This window comes from Hyperoodon ampullatus, assembly GCF_949752795.1.
Source record: "Hyperoodon ampullatus genome assembly, chromosome: 15".
NCBI lineage: Eukaryota > Metazoa > Chordata > Mammalia > Artiodactyla > Ziphiidae > Hyperoodon > Hyperoodon ampullatus.
Window position 1 is genome coordinate 22,660,537 of NC_136928.1, and position 23,193 is coordinate 22,683,729.

The following is a 23,193-nucleotide window of genomic DNA, read 5'->3' on the forward strand; positions in this document are numbered from 1 at the left end:
AGTGTTTCTAAAATGGGATTAAGGAACAAAATCACCCCATAGTAAGCTTTATTATGTTAATTATGGTGTAGTTTGCCTGTTCTATTTTTGTTTGACTTGTAATAATTATAGAACTTTCCTATATAGAGTGTTACATATTGTTATTCTGGGGGAAAAAATTTAATGTAGTTTTGCCTCTGTCAAAGCACTGGTCCTCAAGCTGTTCACTAATAGATGTCTTATATTTTTAAAGGTAACAGAAAGACTGCAAAGGCAGAAGTGGCTGTTTATGACCGTGGAAGTGGGAGGATAGAAGTAAATGGGGTCGACTACCTGCTCTACTTTCCGGTGACTCAGGACAGGTGAGGTCTTTGTTTTGGTTTTGCTTTTTGAAAAATGTACTTTATAATATGTCACGATCAACTAAAGCTTATGATTTTTTTATTATATTGGTCTGCATGATTACAGACATTAATTATAAATAGGTGTTACGGCCCAACTCCACTAAATATGCCCGTCTGAGATATGTTCCTGGGTCACTGTACAAGCCCTCTTCTTGAGATGGTTATGATTTTCCCAGTCGTCACTGTCATTATCCACAAGTCACAGCAGTTCTGCATGGTTAGTTCCTCTCTTCCTAATCTTCTCCTGGTTCCTGTAGTGGTGTTTAGGGTCAGAAGGGTTAAGGCTGTTATGATCCCAATGCTTATGTCAGGAAAGAGGACTGTGCCAGTGCAGTGTAAGCTTCTGGACGGAATAATTACTTCAGGAAATGTACGTTTATTTTATTTGTGTGTGTGTGTGTCACTCTTAACTCTGTTTAGTAGGAATTAAACTAATTCTGCCATCATCCTCTCAGGGAAGCCGATGAAGGAAGCTCTTATTTGTCTTACCAAAAGCCAGAGAGACCCGTAACTTCAGCATTACGACTGCTGTAAGGAATGGCATTTGATCAATAACCGTCTGTTAATTTGTTTTCAGATATAACTCCTGATGATTTAATAGCAAGTCTCAATTTTGGCTTTATCTCACAATTAAATTGCCCCCTTAGAACTTACTCTTCAGTCTGATTTAGCGGGCGTTTGCTAAGGGTTGTCTGTGTGCCCAGTCTTGTTCTCGGCATTGCAAAGATACCAGAGCTCTGTGAGATACGGTTTCTGTTGTCAAGAAACTCCCTATCTGATTGGGAGGCCTGAGGCTAGTCTTGGTGGGATAGGCGCCCAGACCGCCTCACTGTCTTTCAGTAGTTGTCGGGATTTAACAGGGGACCGGCCTTTCCTCCTGCACGAGTGGCTCACGAGCTTACAGGTGAGCAGGGAGGTGACCACTGACCAGTAGTAGGAAGACGACCGAGCCAGGAAGGGGTGATCTTGATTCTGGGTCTGTTTTCCAGCTGTGTGAACTCAGCCAAGATGCTTAAAGGTCACCTCCCTAAATGGTAGGAGGGAGTTGGACTTGATGATCTCTGAGGTGCTTGCCTGAAGGTCAGTTTGAACTGCTTGCTTTTCTTTCCCGGGTCCTTTCTTTAGGCTGTTTTTACACAGACATAGCAGACAGGTCACTGGGAGTGTCGGCTGTGTTCCTTCCTCGCGTTGTCAGAAATTTTGTGTTTTTTCGTTCACTTAGCAGACATTTACCGCGATGCGCCTGGTGCTGAGTGGGGTACACAGAGCAGTGCTTTCTGATTTGGAAAGGCCTTTGCTCTGTCACTCAGCCAGTGAAGCAACTCTTAATTGATCACCTGTACAAAGGGAGTACATTCCTCACATGGCACTAACCGTGTAATAGAGGAGACAAGTTAGCATCTTAAGCAGTCACAGAAAAATAAGAGTACGTGATTTTATATATGTACCAGGTTACGTGCTGTACAATTGGTGCCGTAGGAGTGGCATTCAGAGAAGATTGAAAGGAGGAATTTTTTTTTTCAAAATAAATTTGATTGTATAACAGAGCAAAATAAAATTCTTTTAGCTCAGGATTTCATCTGAAATCGCTGAGAGGAGAGATTTGTGAAATATTTTCATGCCGTGTAAACTGTTTTTGCATGTACTAGTGTGAGTCCAGATTAATTAAAACCGATAGCTTTGTAATCGTTTTCAACTGTACCCTTTGGGTGTTGCTTTCTCTCTTTATAGACTTAGTGTCGTGCTCAGTGTGCACCAGCTTCCTGACTGTGCAGACTCTTCTTCCTCAGGTCCTTGCTCGCCTTGACCACCCTGACTCAGGTGCTCTCATAGAGCCTGAATTTTTTCCCCAACTTTTAGTCTCAGATTTTTAATCTATGTAAGCATTTGTTAGGGAATCTTAAAGTTTTAGGAATTAAAACAGATAAATGTTGAAGCTCCCGAACGAGTACGTGAGCAGGGCTTCACTTAGTAACATCACTCACGTCAGTCACCTGCACAGTCGTGTCAGGCAGCGTGGGCCTGTGATGTGCCAAAGACAGTTCCTTAGGTTCCATACTGACCTCGGTGTCCTTGCTGGAAATGGCGGGGTTAGATTATCAGCCTCTAAATTTTCTTTAGCTCTTATAATATAGCTATTATTTATCATGTCGTTGACCCTTGAACAGTGTGGAGGTTGGGATGTTCCCAGCACGTGGAGAACCTGAGTAGGACCTTACCGTTGGCTCTTTGCATCGAGTTTCCTCATCGAGGGATTCGACCGCTGTGGATGGTGTAGGTCTGTAGTATTTACTGCTGAAAAAAATCCATGTGTCAGCGGGCCTGCACAGTGCAAACCCATGTTGTTCAAAGGTCAACTGTAGTACTCCTTTTGTAACATCCCTGTTTTTTATTTGGTTGCTTTGGAACATTTGTTCAAAGAAAACAATATTAGATTTAGGTCGTTTCATGCCTGTTTTCTACTGTAGGACTTGTTTCATTCCTGTTGGAACCGCATCCCTGTTGAAGCAGTATTGTTACAGGTTCCAGTTAACTCTGCCCTTCCGAGCTCTTGCTGTGTCCATCCACACCAGCCTGGGCTTGCTCCGCTAGTGTAGTCCAAGGGGGAACATCCACCTCTCGGCATCACTGTGTGACGATAACCTTTACTTGGGGGGCCCAGAAAGCTACAGTGTCGGACCAAACAAGCAAATGCAATATTCAATGTTCATCAGCTTTTCTAAGTAAAATTCATAAGAGCTACCAAGGCAAAAGCAATCCCTTGTTTGTGAGTGACAAGGTGGTCCAGGGGAGTCTGCCTGCTCCAGCCTCTGGTTCTGGCCCTGCCTGGACCGCATGGGTGCTCACTGGCTGTGGAGGGAAGTGGGCCTGACTGGTCTGTGGGGTGTCACCTGGCAGGACCCTGCAGCCGAGGGAACTGCAGGCAGAGTGCGTGTCTCAGTGGGAAAATGTCGAGTGTGGTTTCAGTGACTTTAAAACTCACGGTGTCAGGATGAGCACAAACCTTATTCAGATACAGCATAGTACACTTTACTTAGTGAACCCAAATGGCACTTGATAGTTGCTTGGGAAGACCTATTAATATTACATCTGATCATTGCATCCAGAGAGGTTGGATTCAGTGGATTAAAGGAGTTCTTCCAGCTTTCAGACTTCTTTATGAGGTTATGTTCAAGCCTCGCAAAATTCTCCTGAGACAAGCAGGATCAGCAAACAGCTGGGGTGTGCTGTTGTGCCCGAGAAAAAGAGGCCTGACCCTGCTCGCACAGAGCACCTGAGTGTCGGAGGCGCTAGTGTTTCTGCATCTAGTGTGGGTCTCACAGACGTCCAGAATGTGAGCAGCCTGTAAAATTGTGTATCTTCGCGCTGAACTTAACTCCACCTCTTGTGCTGTGCCTTAGAGAACAGCTGATGTTCCCTTTCCACTTCCTCGACCGGCTTGGAGAACACGACGTGACCTGCACGGTGTCAGGGGGCGGGCGGGCGGCGCAGGCGGGAGCCATCCGCTTGGCGACGGCGAGAGCCTTGTGCAGCTTTGTCACCGAGGACGAGGTCGAGTGGATGCGCCAAGGTGCGAGTTCAGGTGGAGGGGTGGCGTGTCACCCTCGAGTCTTCATCCGACTCCGTTTTGTGTCGAGCACGTGAGCGGCGGCTTTTGTTTTATCACAGAAATTTGTAATTGTTATTCGATTTAATGATGGAACCCCTAAGGTGTTTCTCTCCAAAGTTATTGGAGATTCCTTTTCCACTGTGATATTAGTTCGAATTTTATTTCCCTTACTCTGTGTGACCCTGTCACCTAGCTGTGAATTCCGGAGTCTCTGCACAGGGGGAGAAGGGTTCTACGGTCAATATGCTCGTTGGGGCCCTGCGTCCGCATTTCACAGTCAGTCGGGGCAGCTCTAGCTGAGGAGTGTCTTCCCACCATTTGTGAAGGAGGAAAGCACTGCGGGCACTGCCGACCAGCTGTGTGGCCTCAGCAAGGCCCCCGGCGCCTCTGGGTCCAGGAGCCCCTCTGGGCAAGTGACGTGGGCCCTGCCCCTGCCCTCCCACTGCGCCGCTGGGGTTCTGATCCCACGCTGCAGATAGGGCCACCCGTAGCTTAGGCAAGTTAATTTTTTTAAACCTCTAAAAATCCATTTGCTTATAAACAGTTCACCATTTTGTAGTATTCATACCTAGTCATTAAAATCATTTGATAGGACCTCACTTAACAATTCCGCTAGTTTGAGTTTCTGTGCATATTGAAAAGTAATAAAACATCATTACTTATCATTTAAAGTAGAATTTAGACAGGTCTTGTTTGCATTCCGCACAAAATGTTGTGTTATTCTGTGCCCCCTAAGTACAAGTAAATGCAAGAGCTATGGGTATATGACAAGCGTAAAATGTGAATTTTGCCTTTGCTGTGTGGCCATTGAAAGTACCTTAATAAAATACAGAAGCCTCGCATACAGTGAAGAGAAGTGCTGGTGTTGGAAAGGTGAAAAAGACAGTGAGAAACTCCGGTCTGTTTACATATTTATAAACACAGCTAAAGAGTTTTCTCGTCGCTGGTGTTCTGTGGTAGTTACCAACGTCCCATGTCTGGACCACCACTGGGCACACCCATCGGAGTCGTATGCTGAGAGTGGCTCGTTTATTGCTCAGAAGTTGTAATTACTCCTCATGGTGGGAGACCGGGAGCTTCCAGTCTAAACTGACTGTACTCTTCTGGAACCAACGCCTTGTGCTGAGAACACAACTCTAAAACCTTTTTTAGATTCTGAAACAAAGTACCAAGAAATATTATTATCACACAAATTAGAAAAATAAGTTTCTTTTCTCAGATATGTTTGATAAGTCATATATTATGTGTCGGTATATTCACGGCACTGTTACTGTATGGTGTCTGTATACTTCCATACACTTCGCCACCCAGGAAGTTCTTCTTTTCTCCCTCTTGAAACTTTCACATCTGTAATAGTAAGTGTGCCGGGCAAGTTCCCTGGCAGTGAGTAGTGACTGGCACACCAGAGCAGCTTTGTCTTAAGTTGAACAAGTTTAAAAACCAGAAGGGAGTCATGTCTCTCATAGGAGAAGAAAAGCAGACTCAAGTCATGTACCTGGTGTTTGTCTCAGAAATTGGGAAAATAGCTTAGGAGAGTGAAAGCGGACTGCTGTCATGAGTTGTATATGAGGCTGGGAATTGCTTGTGGGCCGAGCTGCCAGTTCATGCGGTTCTCCTGCTTTCCTGCGCTTTCCATGGTTCATAAAGGCGTCTCTTTTTATGCTGCAGCGGGACTGCTTACTGCTGATCCCCGTGTCAGAGAGCGGAAGAAGCCGGGCCAGGAGGGAGCCCGCAGGAAGTTCACCTGGAAGAAGCGCTGAGTGTCTGGGCGGGAAAGGAGGGGCGCTGTGCACCTGGCACGCGGCGCACGCACAGGACACAGGTGCTGGCCAGGGTGAAGCGGCACCATCGGACGTTGGAGCTGTGAGCTGATTTATTCTACAATGCAATGTCGTAAAGGTTACCTTCTAAAAATCATTATTTAAAACTGTTTAGCTTTGTTCTGCTGCTTTACTTTTAAAACTTCTTCAGAAGAGAGCTTTGGAAGCATAACTCAGAATCTTGGCATATTCGACCCGAAAGGAGCATTCAGCAAAATCCAATCAAGAGACTGCCTTTTGCGGACGGAAAGGCCCAGCCCCACAGATCTGACCCAGCAGAGCCGCACTGCTAACTTAATGACAGGACAGACTTGGACTCACTCCCCCTAACTCTGTCGTTTTCCCAGAGAGCAGTTGTTACAACATATCTTTCAAAACTGAGGGATGAGGGTGCTTGTTGAGAAGAGTGAAGCCCATGGAGCGTCTTTGTCAGGAGCCCAGCCGAGTCTCTGCGGAAAACAACAGGCCAGTCCCCCCACCCCCCCAACCCCTGGCAACCACCATTCCACTCTCTGTTTCTGAGTGTGACTCCTTTTTTTTTTTAAAGATTCTACGTATAAGTGATACCGTGCCCGAGTTTGCCTTTCTCTTTCTGGCTTATTTGACTTAGCATAGTACCTTCCAAGCTGGGTACAGACTTGCAGTTACAGTATGAACTAGTTCTGAGGATCTGGCCTTAGCGTGTCTGTGAAACCTTGAAGTAGTTCCAGAGTTCTATACACGCGTCACTTTTTCTGGGCTGCGTAGTCCCATTGCTCTCCCAAGATGCCCAGAGGGGCCCCTCCCTATGATGCTGAGAACCACGGGCTTGAGGAGGGTTTGGGGGGTGTTTTAAGGACAGTAAGTCCACCCCTTGTGTGCGGCCCTAGATCCAGCAGGCGAAGCAGACACCACGGTGAGATCTCGGGCCTGACCTGATGGGAGCAGGGGTCAAGGGTACTGGTCAGAATCTTTATCTGGCTGGGAAGAGGGTTACATGAGTGTCCGCTTTACTATACCTTTCAGATGTGATACGTGTGATGTTTATTATGAACCATTTTATGATAAAAGTGAATGGAAGACCATTCGGGATGTAGGAGCTCGAGAACAGTCTCCGGGGCTTATGTGTGACCTCGGGCAGCTGACCTCCTTACAGCTGGGGGGTCGCTCGTGAGGAGGGGAGCACAGCAGCCCCTGTCCCAGGGTTAGAGGGTTCAGTAAAATCCACAGGAGCCGCGGAGCCCAGAGCAGGTCCTCTGTCAGTGTTGGTTGTGATTTTCCTCAAGAAGCCCCTCCCTAACCGCTGTCATTTGGTTAAACCCAAGCGCACAGGATCTCAGTTGGACGAGGGAAGGAGTGGGGGTCATGGTGTAAGCAGGCAGTTTCCTTGAAAGTGAATGACAGTTCACTGCCTTGACTCCTCAGAAGAAACAAACACGATGCTGTCCATGGGGCAGCTGAGTGCTGTAGACCGAGTGTTTCCATGTATCTGTTAAGACGTCCAGGCTACACTCGATTCAGCAGCCCCACAGACACAGATGCTCAGCCCTCACACACCATGGGAGGTGGCAGCCGGCGAGGAGCTCTCAGTGTTTATCAGGGAGGGCCAGCACCTTGTGTTTGCACGGGCGTTGATGTCAAACGCCTCTACCAGGAAGCCTGTGACCCGTTCCCCCAAATTAACAGTCAAGGAGCCATAAAAATCATCATCATCTCACAGAAATACTGCCACCTTCTTTGGTGACCAACTTTGTGGGCTACAGAAGATTTTCTTCTTATTGTAAGCCTTTGGTTAAGACACCATAAACTCATTACTGAAAATTGAAAGTAATCTTTGAGCACTAAGCTATAAAAACTACTGAGCTTCAACACTGAGCAAAATATTGTCAGAATTTTTTTCTGTCATTTCTCGGAAAATATAAATTACTACAGAGGTGCAAAATGTGGGAAAAAAACAATTCAAGTCATATCAGTGTATTCCTTCCTTCAGCACAGGCCATTAGCTTTCTAAACTAAATAATAACATTTATAATATATATTTCAAAAAAGGAACCATAAGGTAGAATTAGGTATTTCATTAGAATCAGAAGGTACTTAAAGGCCATGATTTTTGGAGTGAAGGCCTGCTTTAACCATGTGTTGCCAGACGTCTTGGGGCCTTGCTGCCTGGAGGGAGGGCCCCTCCCAGGGTTAGCGGGTTCCTGGCGACAGTAAGCCACATGCCTGCCACGTGCCTTTCAGGCAGTCACTTGCTGGCCTGTTGGCCTCCTCATACCTGATCCTGATAAAACCTGGGTTTTACACAGGGCCTCAGCCTTTCAGGCACTGTTGCTGCAGTAGCAGAATACGGGGTCCTAGTCTTGCTGTGTTAGTGCTTTTTCTTACTCAGTTTTTATTCATCAGACATTTATTTAACAAGTTATAAATACAAACCAGACAGGTTCCTTCTAGGAACTTTTCTTTAAAGGATGGGAGGAGACCCCTTTAATAAAGTGGTAAATTCCTGTTACTTTTCATGAAATCACTGCTACTTTAGCTTTAACAAAAGTTAGGACCACTTTTGGATCTTCTATGAAAACTGTTCACTAGAACTCCAAATTTATTCCTTTTTCATTTTCCCAAGACTTGATTGTACTTCTCCTAAAAAAGATTGAAACCTCCGCGGGGGAGCCAGCCTCACAGTGTGAGGTTCTTCTCTCCAAGTCGAGAATGCAAGATTCACACAAACTCTCCTGATGGCGTTTCGAACCCTGTAAACTCCTCCGCAGAGGACACCGTCGTCACTGTTCCCGCTCGGGGTCCCCCACTATTACACTGAATTTTTCTTCTGTCATTTCAGAGTATTGCCTTGAAGTAAGGGGAGGGTGGTAGAGGAGAGGCGTGTTTCACGGCGATTCGCAGATAAAGGAAAGGGAGCTGGACACTGCACGTCGGTAGGTGGTTGTGTTCGGCTGTATGAGGACCTGTCTGTGGCAGGTGGCGAGAGCCCCAGACTTGGGCTGTCTTTGCACTGAAAACAGGGACTTATTGGGAGGCTCTCAGGGTTTCTGACCTACTTTGAGGGAGGGGCTGGGCGGACATCCTGCAGGACGGGGGCCGTGTCCCAGGTCTCCCGGGCGCTCGGCTCCCAACCTGGCCTCTCACTTCTCGGGGTTCTTCCGACAGACTAGGGAGCTGGGGCCACTTCGGACCAAGGGCAGCTCCCACGGCAGCAGTGGTGGAGCGGGCGCAGGGGCAGTCCTAGCAGACAGCAAGTCCCGTCCCTGAAGGTGGGACTTGTGCCCCCATGGTCGGGACTGGGTCGCTGCAGGGCTGTGCAGAGTGGTCGCCGCCGCAGCTGTCGGGGCCCCTCACCGCTAAGGAACGCTGGCCTCCACCCGCCTCCCCAGGCTCAGGCCTGCCTGCAGACCCCCCCAGCCACGCCGCCCCTCCGCTGCCTGGTGCCCAGCCGCTGTCCCCAGCACCCTTTCCTCCCCTGCCGTCTGTTCCTCCCCCGCCCGAGCTCGCGGGCGGTGCGGGTCTGTGCGCGTTCCCCCCGCCCCACCCGCAATAGAGGCAGCGGGGGGATTCTGCTGTCTCCGCCCAGCGCCCCCTCACGCCAGGCTCGGGAGTCAACACTCCCCCCGGGGAAAGGACGCCACTACCGACCTCTCGCTCAAACGTTCCGATAGCTCGGGAGGTGGGGTCTGCCTGCCCATCTGCCTTGCGCGTCTGGATTCTTCCATCAGTCCATGGCGTCTTTACTGGTGGCTCCTCTGGATCCCCCAGGAAGGGGGTTACAAAAAGTAGTCAACAGAGTTTTTGTCCTCAAAGCTTAGAATTTGCGTCTCTAATTAGAAAAACAACAAACAGAGAAAACAATTAGAAGGGCAATTAGGTCCTGCTGAGAAGTGTTGACTGAGCAGTAATGACACGGAGCTGAGGACGGGTGCTTCTGCGAGGCCTGGAGTGACACGTGCTCCGGAGACCACCGCCCTCCGCCCACACCGAGCCTCAGCCCTCTGGTCTGAAAGATGGGGGCAGGATCCCTGCCTTCCAGGGCTCCGCGAACCACTCAGAACTGGGGTGAGACACCTGGCAGTTTCCGAGGCAGCAGGTCCTGGTGACTTTCCGTTGCCAGCGTCGACCAAAAACGTCAAAACTGCCTCGAGGAGGATGTGGACCCTGCCCGGCGGGCAGCATTCAGAGATTGCGCCCCAGTTACTCTTGGTAGCCGCCCCCCTGCACATCCCCCGAGGCCTCGTCTTACTGAGGGAAGAAGTGACAGGAAGGCAGTGCCAGCTGCGTTACTGTCTGAGCTGCGCCGTGGGCATCTCGGCATCTCTGCATCCCTAAGACGGGCTGGCCTCAGCCGGCCTGGCTGGAATTCCTGTTGACGTTCCCTCTTCCAAGGGCCCTCCTGGATCTGGCTTCTCCCCAGCCGGCTGCCCACAGGTGGTGACAGGAGCGTCAGCCAGCTGCAGCCTGACACCCGGGTGCTGGAGGCTTTCTGTAGAAACATCTCTGCACACGAATACTGTTCAAGCTAGAGGGCCTCCCGTACATCATCAGCACTGCTTCTCTTTCAAGATGACATGAATTTAAACTATATAAAAATTCTAATCCATGTTGGAGCAATGGAATTAGATGAAAACAAAGGCCCCTCAGCCTGGAAAGGCAGTGTTTACGAGAGTACCATCCTGTAACGCTGAGGGGTTCACAGAACCCCGGAAGTCCGTTCCTGGCCTGAGGGTCTCCACAGCGCCTCGTTGAGCATGCCCATTCAGTTCCTGACAGTGATGGGACGAATTCAAAATTCTATGGTCATCTTAATTTCAGTTTCTGTGTTTCTTGTTCCTACCTTTAAATTACTTGCTTAAAGAGCATAGTGGGCTTGTTTTGGTCTTTATATATAGGCTTCCTAAACATAAGCTCCAGTATCATCGTGTGGGATGGGATGGGCGTTTCTGACTGCCTGTGCAGCATCGCCCTCTGAGGTCTCCCCTGCCGACCACCCTCCTGCCTGCCCTCCCCCTCCTCCCTCCCTGTCCACCCCCTGCACTGGGATCTGCGGGGTCCATAGGGCAAGGGGCCAGCTCACCACCGTCATCTTGCCCTCATGTCCACATACTGCCTCAGAGACTCCCCGTCATGTTGGGAGAGATCTTTTTGGATCTCAGAGGGTTTGTGGGGACAATGTGTGGAGACCTGCAATAAGCCACCCAAACTCCAAAGCGGATCTTTAAGTTACAAACTTAGCTGTCCCCACAGAGTGGAACCCACTCGTGGGTCACGCGGATGAGAAGTGAGGTGTCCTGCTGGGCAGAGTGCATGACACGGGGCGGTTTGAGAGATGACAGGAGTGGCTCGGGGGGAATGGATGGGTATTTCTAAGACGTCTAGTGTGTGGCTGTTACTACTCATTTCATCGTAGTACCAAGTCTTTCAGAATATTCAATGATTTACTTACCTTCAGAGCTCAATAGAGTAACAACTTGCTTGTGGCTTAGGAAATCTATTTCCTTTAAATTAGAAAAATTTAAACATTGAATAGTCTATACTTTTAATCTAATCAGGCGAGTGAACCCTAGCCTTAATGTTAAGGTGCTGTGGGCTGCCAGAAAGGAGCGCTGCCTGCCCGTACCCTGGTTTTAACCCAGTGAGGTAAACCCTCGGGATTGGACCTCTAACCCATGGAACCGTAAGGCAGTAAATTCGTGCTGTTTGTCAGCCATTATGCTTGTGGTTGGTTACAGCAGCCATAGAAAACTAATACAGGGGACTTCCCTGGCGGTCCAGTGGTTAGGACTGCACTTCCAATGCAGGGGGCATGGATCCCTGGTTGGTTGGGGAACTAAGATCCCACGTGCCGCGTGGCACGGCCGAAAGAAAGAAAGAACAGGTGTGAGCATAGGTTATTGTCGGAGATGAGGCTGGCGCAGGAACTCAGAGGTCCCCGAGCGAGTCACAGGAGGCAGGGCTTCTGGAAGAGATCTGTGCACTGAATCCCCGATGGAGCTCAGGGGACAGCCTTCTCTTAGGACGTTTCTGTAGCCAGTGCCGGAGGGAAGACCCGTGCGGGCAGTTTTACACCGTCTAATGGCTCTGCCAGCGAAGACTTGCTTATTTTGGGAAACGTGTTCTGGGATGTGCGAATTTTAAACCAAAAAATGAAAGTTTCTTTTCCCACACACGTTACTCTATGCGCCTCTCTCCTGGACAGCTGGACTGGGCATGGCTGCCTGGAGCCGGCTGGGTTTCAGGATGTGCCCTGCCTGGGGCCTTGGTAGCACTTCCAGCCTAGCTTCCAGGTGCAAAGCGGGCTGACGCCTTCCAGAGTGAAGGCGTGGGGTCCCTCGCAGACCCCTGCGCTCTTCCATTTTCCCAACAGATGCTGATATACGCAGCCCCACGGTGAGTGCTGAAGAGGTTTAGGGAGCAGAAACAAAAGCTTGCGTGCCGGCTGGGGGGACGATAAAGTGTTATGTGGCTGGCCTTGCGCGTGGTGGAGGGTGCCCTGGAGCAGGGAAGGGGGGTTGGGACTGGCACAGCGTGGGGCGGGGGGCAGCTGTTGCAGGGAGCCGTGAAGGCAGCAAGGAGCAAGCATCTTACACTTGGCACCAGAGGGCCCCGGTCGAGGGGCTGGCCTAAAGCCAAACCCCGGGAGCTGGCAGGTGTGGCCGGAGCAGAGGGAGGAGGGTAGTGAGAGGACAGGGCAGAGCCGGGCAGGGTGACCGGGAGGACTTGAAGGCCATGGTTTCCCTGGCGGCAGACAGGAATCACCGCACGTTCTGAGCGGAGGCTGGCGCGCCCTGTGTGTGCATCCGACCATCCTCGTGTTCAGGGGGCACTCGGGGCCTCGGGTGAAGCAGGGGATTCAGGCAGGAGGCGGTGCACCGAGTCAGGTGACCGTAGCTGATGGCTGGGACCAGAGTGCAAGCAGCAGAGCTGGAGAGGGCTCAGACCCTGGGTTTTGAAAGCTTAAGTCCAAGATCAAGTCACTCGTGATGTATGTAAAGTGTATGTCATCCCACCCCGTTACTTTGTCAAGGTGACCCGTAACTACCAGGTCAGTGAATAGTGTAACCCCTGTGGCGATCAGTTGAACTGTAGTAGCCCAATCCCGTGTGGAGGGAACATTTCGAAGGTTAATAATGAGGTGAGAGACAAGTGAATAAGAAAGAATGGGATGTTTCATCAGTGTTCTAGACCGTGGTTCTCAGACGGGCATCAGAGTCGTCTGGAGTACTTAAGACACGATCCGGGCCCGCCCCCGCCCCCCAGGTTTCTGCAGGAGGCCTAGAGCAGGCATTTCTAGCTGAGTTTGCATTTCCAGCTAGTTCCAGGCAATGCGGCTGCAGCCGGTCCGGGGACCACACACAGGGAAACCCTGCTCCAGGTGTGAAGTGTCCTCCGGAAGGGGCGGCATCATCACGGCTCCAGCAGAGGGGAGCTTAGGGCTCTTTCCGTGCAGCTGTCACCAGCCAGAGGCTTCCACAGGGAGGCCGCGCACGCGTGCTGGACAGTGAGAGACCACGGGCCCCAGGGATCAGGGTCCGGACTCAGGGTCCCATTGGTGTGCAACCTCTGACACCCCTCCCCCTAACAGAGGTCCACAGAGGTTACCCTAATTGCTGGGTGAAAGGATTCCGAGTTTTTATTCCAGCCTGCTAACGTGATCAGATACGGACTAGCTCTCATTCCTGAATTGTGTTGAGACGTTGATTCATTTGCAGTGAAAAAAGCAAGTGGTAACTATTTCTCTTCTATCAAAGAATATTCATGTATTACATGCCTGTATTTGACTTATAAAATTTATTTGTGTCTAGATATCTTTATGCCCGTAGTTGACTTATAAAATCTGTGTCTAGATATCTTTATGCAGTGAAATTATTGATTATTTTTTACTTTCATGTGTGGTTTGAACTTTTTAAAGCTCATTCATAACTTTTATAACAGAAAATAGTGAATTTCGCCTTGAAGTGTCCAGATTTCTAGCGATTAGTACCCTGGTTTAACCACAAGGTGGCGTAGTTTACAACCGAATAGGCTACTCAATGCAGAAAAGGCGAAGGGGGTGAGATTCCCGCCCTCTTCCTAACTTCATCCAGGTGATTCCTGTACGTTGTAATGCCCCTTGGAAACATCAGGCATATTAATTGTATTTTTAAATCTATCTATTGCAGATGAATCTCTAAATTCTGATGTATTTTTCACATGCTTACATTTGAATTTATAATGATCTCACTTATTAAATTGATTCCCTTTTATTATATGAGTTTCAGGTGCACAACATAATGATTTGATATTTGTACCCAGGCATACCTCCTTTTATTGTGCTTCACAGATATTGCATTTTTTATATATGTATACAAATTGAAGGTTTGTGGCAACCCTGCATCGAGCAAGGCTTTTGGTGCCATTTTCCCAAAGCATTTGCTCTCTGTGTATTTCTGTCACATTTTAGTAATTGTTGCAGTATTTCAAACTTTTTCATTATTACTATATTCGTTAGGGTTATCTGTGATCAGTGATCTTTGATGTTACTATATTGTAATTGTTTGGGGGGCCCACGAGTCACACACATATAAGATGGTGAGCTTAATCGATAAATGTGTGTGTTCTGACTGTCCACCGACCAGCTGTTCCCCATCTCTCTCCCTCTGCTCGGGCCTCCCTACTCCCTGACACGCAACAGTATTGAAATTCGGCCAATTAATACCCTACAGTGGCTTCTAGTGTTCAGGTGAGAGGAGGTTCATGCATCTCTCACTTTAAATCAAAAACTTGAAATGATGAAGCTTAATGAAGAAGGCATGTTGGAAGCCAAGGCAGGCTGAAAGCTAGGGTTCTTGTGCCAGACGGTTAGCCAAGTTGTGTATGCAGAGGAAAAGTCCTTGAAGGAAATTAAAAGTGCTGCCCCAGTGAACACACACAGACATAAGAAAGCAAACAGCCCTATTGCTGATGTGGAAAAAGTTGTAGTGTCTGGCTAGAAAATTCTAACAGTCACAACAGTCCCTTAAGCCAAAGCCTACTCCAGAGCAAGGCCCTAACTCTCTTTAATTCTATGAAGCCTGGGAGAGGTGAAGAAGCTGCAGAAGAGAAGTTTGAAGCGAGCAGGTATTAGTTCATGAGGTTTAAGGAAAGAAGCCGCCTCCATAACATAAAAGTACAAGGTGGGGACTTCCTTGGCAGTCCAGTGGTTACGATTCCACGCTTCAAGTTCAGGGGGCACAGTTTGATTCCTGGTCAGGGAAATAAGATCCCACATGCCACGCAGCGAGGCCAAAAGATCTTAAAAAATAATAAAAAATAAAAAGTGCAAGGTGAAGCAGCAAGTGCTGATGTAGAAGCTGCAGCAAGTTATCCAAAAGATCTAGCTAAGTAACTAATAAAGGTGGCTACAGTAAATAACAGATTTTAAGTGTAGATGAAACAGCCTTCTATTGGAAAAAGATGCCATCTAGGACTTTCATAGCTAAAGAAGAGAACTCAGTTCCTGAATTCAAAGCTTCAAAGGACAGGCTGACTGTCTTGTTAGGGGTTAATGCAGCTGGTGACCTTAAGTTGAAGCCAGTGCTCACTTACCATTCTGAAAATCCTAGGGCCTTTAAGAATTATGTTAAATCTACTCTGCCTGTGCTCTATAAGTGGAACAAGAAAGTCTGTATGACAACACGTCTGTTTACAACATGCTTTACTGGATATTTTAAGCCCGCTGTTGAGAACTACTGCTCAGAAGAAAAAGGTTCCTTTCAAAATATTACTGCTCGTTGACAATGCACCTGGTCACCCCAGAGCTCTGATGGACATGGACAATGAGATCAATGTTGTCTTCAGGCTGCTAACACAGCATCCATTCTGCAGCCCATGAAATTACTCAGGGAGTAATTTTAACTTTCGAGTCTTATCATTTAAGAAATGCATTTATAAGCCTATAGATGCCACAGACAGGGATTCCTCTGATGGATCTGGCAAAGTCAACTGAAAACCTTCTGGAAAGGATTCATCATTCCAGATGCCATTAAGAACATTCCTGATTCATGGGAAGAGGTCAAAATATCAACATTAACAGGAGTTTGGAAGAAGTTGATTCCAACCCTCATGGACGACTTTGAGGGGTTCGAGACCTCAGTAAAGAAAGTAACTGCAGATGTGGTGGAAACAGTAAGAGAACTAGAATTAGAAGTGGAGCCTGCAGATGTGACTGAATTGCTGCCATCTCATGAGAATAACGGATGAGGAGCTGCTGCTTACGGATGAACAGAGAAAGTGGTTTCCTGAGTTGGAATCTACTCCTGATGAAGATGCTGTGAAGATTGTTGAAGTGACAACAAAGGATTTAGAATATTCCATAAACTTAGCTGATGAGGCAGCAGCAGGGTTTGAGAGAATTGACTCCAATTTTGAAAGAAGTTCTACTGGAGGGAAGATGCTATCAAACAGCATTGAAGGCTGCAGAGAAATCGTTCATGAAAGGAAGAGTCGTCAGTCGATGTGGCAGACTTACTGCTGCCACCCCCCTGACCAGTCAGCAGCCATCAGCACCGAGGCCACACCCTCCAGCAGCAAAACGATCAGGCTCGCTGAAGGCTCAGGTGATGGTTAGCAATGTTTAGCAATAAAGTATTTTCTAATTAAGGTATGTGCATTTTTTAGACATAATGCTACACTTAGTAAAGTATAGCATAAACATAACTTTTATATGCACTGGAAAACCAAAAATTTTGTGTGACTCACTTTATTGCAATATTCACTGCACTGTGGTGGTCTGGAACCGAGCCCACAGTATCTCCGAGGTCTGCCTGTGTATTGCAGAATGATCACCATAAGAAATCTGGTTCACATCTGTCACCATACATAGTTACCAGAAAAATTATTTTTCTTGTGATGAGGATAACTTGAGTCCTCTTATGAAAGGTGGATTGCTGGAAAAGACCAGAAGCCGAGTCATAGGACTTGGCAGCAGTGTCTTGCAGGAAGGGAAGGAAGATTCCTGCAGACAGGAGGCCGGACACCCCTGCTTCCTCCTCCAGCCGCTGCCCCTGGGATAGACTGGCTCCCCTTTGACTGCGAGTTGCTATTTCAAAACATACATTTACATCAGTGTTTTGAGTATTAATAAACTCTCTAAATGCTAGTTTACAAAAAAAGGAAAAAAGTGGAGAGAATTTAACTCAAAATAGTGGAAGACCACTATTAATAGACTAAGAAGCAAAACCAACGCGTTTGGGACGGGGCGTTCCATCCTGAGACTGAGGTGATGGGGGTGAGAGCGGATGAGAGCATGTGGGTGGCCCCCAGGGACCTGCCCGGTGGCGCAGGCACTGCGCAGGCCACGTGCTGGCTACGGGCTTGGCCAGGACGGCCCTCTCTCCCCTTAGCCCTGCCTTCCCCACCCTGGCAGGACATTCAGGCTGAGTTTAGCCAGCACGTTTCTGTCAACAGCATCCAGGTGCACTGTGGCCGGCGGGGTGACCCAGGCTGCCGCGGGGGCAGGGGGACCACCCTGGTCATAAACACTCAGCCTCCATGCCGTGGAGTGCAAGGGTTCCAGTGGAATCGCTGTATCACATAAACTCCATCTTTTTTTTTTAATATAAATTTATTTATTTTATTTATTTATTTTTGGCTGCGTTGGGTCTTCATTGCTGTGGCCGGGCTCTCTCTAGTTGCAGTGCACGGGCTTCTGATTGCGGTGGCTTCTCTTGTTGTGGAGCATGGGCTCTAGGCTCGCGGGCTTCAGTAGTTGTGGCACGCGGGCTCAGTAATTGTGTCTCGCGGTCTCTAGAGCACGGGCTCAGTAGTTGTGGCTCACGGGCTTAGTTGCACTGCGCCACCAGGGACGTCCCAACTCCATCTTTGTAGACCTCCGTACCATTAGAGGATGGAGGGGAAATATTCAGCTGTGTTCTCTTTTCAATAGGCTGATAACTAAGAAAATTCAAGGCTGCTTTTCTGTTGTTCTAACTAGCGCTGTAGCATTCAGAGTCAAAGTGAGTTTACCAAATGCAGAAAGAAAACAACCCACCCGTAATCTTACCATTATCCACAACCAACAGCTAGTAGCATTTTTAGGAATTCTAGCATGTATATTTTCACGTGAAAGCATATTTTACATCATGGTAATTAGAACATACATAACATTTTAAAACTGATTTCCATTTACTATCATATAACCACTTTGAGCTTCATAATCATCATTTTAATGACCTCATAATATTCCATCCATCAAGCATATGTTTCCCAATTTACTTAACTAGTTTCCATACCGTTAGCCATGTGCGCTTTTAAAAAATAACACCGTAAATAATGTACCACCAGCATATTTGCTTTTTCTTTCATTTGTCCTTAGGGTCAATTCCCAGAACTAACTTTATCAAGTCAGTGGCACGAATTGACTTTATACCGGTAGCCAGTGACTCCGTAGAGCCTCTGCCATTTCCGGGGTGCGTGTGCCAGCCCCACGGCCAAGATCAGCACCGAGCATTTCCCTTTTCAAGAGCTCCAGCTTTTCCAGGGTCTCTGCCCGGTGGACGCCCAGCCATTCCTACTGCCCCTGTCTGTTCTCAGGTGTCCCCCTCTGCTGGGGGTGAGTCTTGTCTGGTCTCCCTGTCCTCCGGCCTCCCAGGCCTGGGATGTCTGCACAGTTCCTTTCCTCGGTGGGGATGTGCCTGCCGTCCCCAGGGCCCCTCACCAGCCCCTGCCCTCTCCCCCTCATCCCGGCGCCTGTCCACACCTTTCCATACCCCACATCCACTCCACTCCGCCAGGCCCAGCCCAGGGTGGATCCACCACCTTGACCGATCAGCTCTCGCCAAGGTCACCAGTAGTGTTAACTGCAGAGGTCAGGGCCATCTTTCAGGCCCCTTTCATTTGGTCTCTGTGAGGCACTGGACCCTGTCCCTCTGGAAGCTTTCTCACCGCCTTGTATCCCACCTCCTCCTACCCTCTGACGCTTCTCTGTAAGTGTCCTCTCTCTCCTCTCTGTTGACCCAGCTCCTGACCTTTGGCGTCCCCCGAATAAAACAGATGGCTCACGGGGCAACGCAATGGGGCCTCACCCCCTATCTCCATGCTGTCGTGTCGGTTCTAAAATTTACAAACCCAAGTGCGCCCTCTACCCGGCTTGGAGGCTCCCCAGTCCCTGGGTTTCAGTCTCTCCCTTTCATTCTAGACACACAACCCATGAACAAGCCCATCTGCTTCTAAGATTCTAACCCTCCCACGCTAACAGGTGCCCGGTCTGTGCCCCCAGCGAGGTCTGTCCTTTGAGTGTGTCTCTAATATAACTGCCTCTGTCTGAATGCCCATAACATCTCAGATTCAGCAGGTGCCGAATAGAATCATTGCCCATTGCCCCCGCCCTACCCCCCCTTCAGGTTTACCCGTGTTCTCTTAGTGACGACACCTCTCTCCAGTATGCAGTCAAGTTCAAAGGCTGTCCACCACTTCAGCCCCCTTCCCCTTCCTCACATCCATGGTCACTCACGCACGGGGAGCTTGACATCGCACCCCGAGACTCTCCAACCTCTCCCCTCACGACCATCCGTCTCTGCTGCCTGAGTCCACAGCCCTTGTCAGCCCCTGCCTGGATAAATTCCAAATGCCCCGCAAAGGGCCGCCATCCTGCAGCCCGCCCCCCTCCCCGCACGTCCTGAGTGGCGCTGGGGTCCGTGTGAGCAGGCAGGCTTCCCGGGTGCAGTTACGGACTCTGTCTTGTGCTGTCTGCATAACTTTGGACAGAGTTTTCAACTTCTCTCCATTTGCCCACGTGTACGGTGGAGACAGAGTACCTTCCTCTCAGGAGCAGGTGTGAGGATGGAATGGGGGGTACGTGAGTGAGTACACGTCCAGTACTTGGGACGGTACGTGGCGCATAGAAAGCACCCATTAATTGTCACTGCTGTCATCATCATCATCGTCTCTGCACCACCAGGGAGATCCTTCCAAAGGAAAACTCTGGTCCAACCAGTATCCTACTCAGAACCCTTCCGTTCAGACAGGTTGAGTACACCCACATTCATAGCAGCACTATTCCCAGTAGCCAGAAGGTGATCACGACCCAAGTGTCCATCGACAGATGAATGGATAGGCAAAATGTCATCCGTACATGCAATGGAGTACTATTCAGCCTCTAAAAGGAAGGAAATTCTGACACGTGACTCAGCATTTGTGCACCTGACAGATGTTATGCTCAGTGAAATAAGCCTGTCACAAAGAGACAAATGCTCTGAGGCCCTGGAGTCATCAAATCCAGAGAGACCAAAGTAGGTGTGGGAGGCCAGGGACCGGGGGAGGGGGAGTGAGTGTTTAATGGACGGAGTTTCAGGTTGGGAAGATGAGAAAGTTCTGGAGACGGATGGTGGGGATGGTTGCACAGCAGCGTGAATGTCCTCAATGCCACTGAGCTGTGCATGTAAAAATGAGCAGGATAGAATTGTATGTAGTATGTATCACAATCAAAATAAATCAGTAAAAGCCCTCAGTTTCTCCCCGTTGCCTGCAGAGTTGCAGCATCACAGTCTGTGCCGCAAGCTCTTGAGGCTCCGTCTCAGCTCTTCCTCTCTGGCCTCATCTCCTCCCTCTCCCTGAGCTGCAACTACATGGCACTGCAGCCGTCTCTTGGGCCAGGAGCTTGGACCACACTCATCCTCTGCCGGGTGCTCCAGTGTCTTGATTCATGCCCACTTCCTGTGCTTCTGGTCTTGCCAGTGGACTTTCACTTGGACAGATCACAACATAGACTAGTTAAATACTAGAAATTACTCTAGTTGAACCCCCTCATTGACAGATGGGGAAACAGGTCCCCAATGTACCTGGGGGCACACAGGCTGGTGTTGCAGCCAACATAAGAATGCAGGTTTCCCACCTCCCAGCTCTGCATTCCTGATATTACACTTTGGCAATCACAGTGTTCATGAAGAAGCAAGTCCTAAGTTGGGATTGAGGCCAGATGCTGCCATGCGGAGGCCACAGACAGGCCCTAAGAACCAGGGAGCTCCCAGGTCAATGCGGATCCCATTTGCACCTTATGGCCACACAGGACAAAGTTTTTCATTAGTTCATTCAATCATTTGTATATCCATCTGTCCATCCATTCTTCCATCCATCCATCCATCCATTCCTCCATCCCTCCCTCCATCCATCCATCCATTCTTTATTATTATTATTATTAAATTTTAAAATAAATTTATTTATTTATTTTTGGCTGTGTTGGGTCTTCGTCGCTGCATGCAGGCTTTCTCTAGTTGCGGCAAGCGGGGGCTTCTCATTGCGGTGGCTTCTCTTGTTGCAGAGCACCGTCTCTAGGTGCACTGGCTCAGTAGTTGTGGCACACGGGCTCAGTAGTTGTGGCACACGGGCTCAGTAGTTGTGGCACACGGGCTTAGTTGCTCCGCGGCATGTGGGATCTTCCTGGACCAGGGCTCGAACCCATGTCCCCTTCATTGGCAGGCAGATTCTTAACCACTGCGCCACCAGGGAAGCCCCATCCATCCATTCTTTCTGGGAGGTGGCCTAGTTAAGGGTCCAGGTCTGAACTGTTTAGTCTGAGTGCTGTCTCTGCCACCTATTTGTGTGATATGAACAGGTGATTTGCCTCCCGGGGCCTCACATTCCTTATCTGTAAAATGGGATAACCATACTACTTGCTTCGTAAGGTGGTTATAAGGAATAAATTAATTAACGTGTAAATGCTTAGAAAGGTGCCTGGCACATAGTAAGTTATATGAGTCTTCGATTCAGCACTAAATTGAGGGGAGAATATCTCTAATTCTGGAAGAAGTAATGCACAGGCTGGCCTTTGGAGACCCTTCTCCCACTGTCGTTGGCATCATGAGCAGTAACGATGGTGTGCAAGTGTGGGGCAGAGAGGCACGGGCTTCACGGAGCGGAGGAGTGTGGGGTCACGGGAGGTTTTAGCTCATCTTGGGACTCATGTGTCTCTGAGCTTGAAATTAACTAAGACGAATGAATGTAAGATTTCAAACAATATTTTGATATTATGCAAATAAGATAACAAAGTTTGTTTAGAAACATTAGCATAAGTAAAATGTAAAGTTTATGAGTTTTTCTAATGAGAAAGGCAAGAAATAAAGCTGAGTGGTAATTTCTGATGATTCATCTGTATGACAAGAGCCATTAGGATGGTGTCGAGGAGGAAGCGTGAGGATCTTGGCGCGTCTGGCGGAGCCTCTGCATTTAAACCGGAGGGGTTTCTCTCTACTTCTGTGTCTCAAAAGTCATTTCAGGGGTTAGAAAGCCTTGGAATATTAATAATTTAAATTGAAAACTTCCCCTTTTAACATACAAGAACTCCTGATTATCCACTGATTTGCATCAACTACAAAACAGGAAAGAATTTCGTAAAAGGCATTTTAAGCTGCTCACTTTATTTCGTTAAATGGCTGGGGGGGGTGAGGCAGTGTTTTTGCAAGCACTGATGAATATGGCTAAGTTTTCTCTAACTTAAAATATATTTACTCTAGTTTGAGATCAAATAAAACTGCTACGAGTGTCTGTGTACATGTTTTCGTGTGAACCTAAGTCTTCATTTCTCTAGACAGAGGTCCAAGCCTGCAGGTCACGTGGTCGTTGCCTGTCTGGTTTTATAAGAAACTGCTGAACCGTTTGCTAGGGTGGCTGAACCGTTTTACATCCCCTGCAGCCATGTGTAAGTGGCCCAGCGTCTCTGCATCCTTGAGAGCATTTGGTATTTCACCATTTTTTATTGTAGCCATTCTGACAGGTATGTAGTGTTATCTCAGTGTGGATTTAATTTGCGTTTCTCTGATAGCAAACGACAGTGACCCTGTTTCCATGTGCTTATTTGCCAACTGTGTACCTTCTTCTGTGAAGACATGTCCTGTCTCCATTCATGTTTTTTGCCCATTTTCTAACTGGATTGTTTGCTTTTCACTGTTGAGTGTTAAGAGTTCTTTATACAGTCCACTTGCAAGCCCTTTATCAGATATGTGGTTTGTTAACATTTTCTCACACTTGGTATCTTGTGTTTTCATCCTGTTAAAAGGATATTTCACTAAGCAAAGGTTTTTCATTTAGAGGAGGTTGTTTTCCTTTTATGGATGCTGCTTTTAGTGTCGAGTCTAAGAACTCTTCTTTGAGCCCTAGATCCCAAAGACCTTCTTTTTCCCTAAATGTTTTATAATTTTACATTTTTTACATTTATGTTTTTTTAAGTCTGTGATTCATTTTGATATAATTTTCATTGAATAAGGTGTGGTGTTGGGTCGAGGGTGTCGGATGTTTTGCCTGGGGGTGTCCAGTTGCTCCAGCATCATTTGTTGAAAAGACTGTCTTCCTCCACTGAATTGCTGTGGTACTTTTTCAAAAATAGTTTCATCTTTTGATAATAGATGCACAGCAGTATTTGTTTCTGAGGAGGAATGTAAGGTTA

General features: G+C 48.2%; 1 protein-coding gene across 1 annotated transcript in view; it reads left to right on the forward strand.

The window, feature by feature from the left end:
- The window catches only part of MRPS9 (mitochondrial ribosomal protein S9), a gene marked incomplete at its 5' end in the record, with an annotated part of 45,428 nt that extends 39,051 nt beyond the window's left edge, over positions 1-6,377 (forward strand). Inside the window, 3 exons of the mRNA XM_079721432.1 lie at positions 233-341; positions 3,785-3,954; positions 5,662-6,377. Coding sequence (XP_079577558.1) covers positions 233-341; positions 3,785-3,954; positions 5,662-5,753 — 371 coding nt within the window. The 3' untranslated portion in view covers positions 5,754-6,377. The remainder of the gene's footprint in view (positions 1-232; positions 342-3,784; positions 3,955-5,661) is intronic.
- Between the last annotated feature and the right edge of the window lie 16,816 nt (positions 6,378-23,193).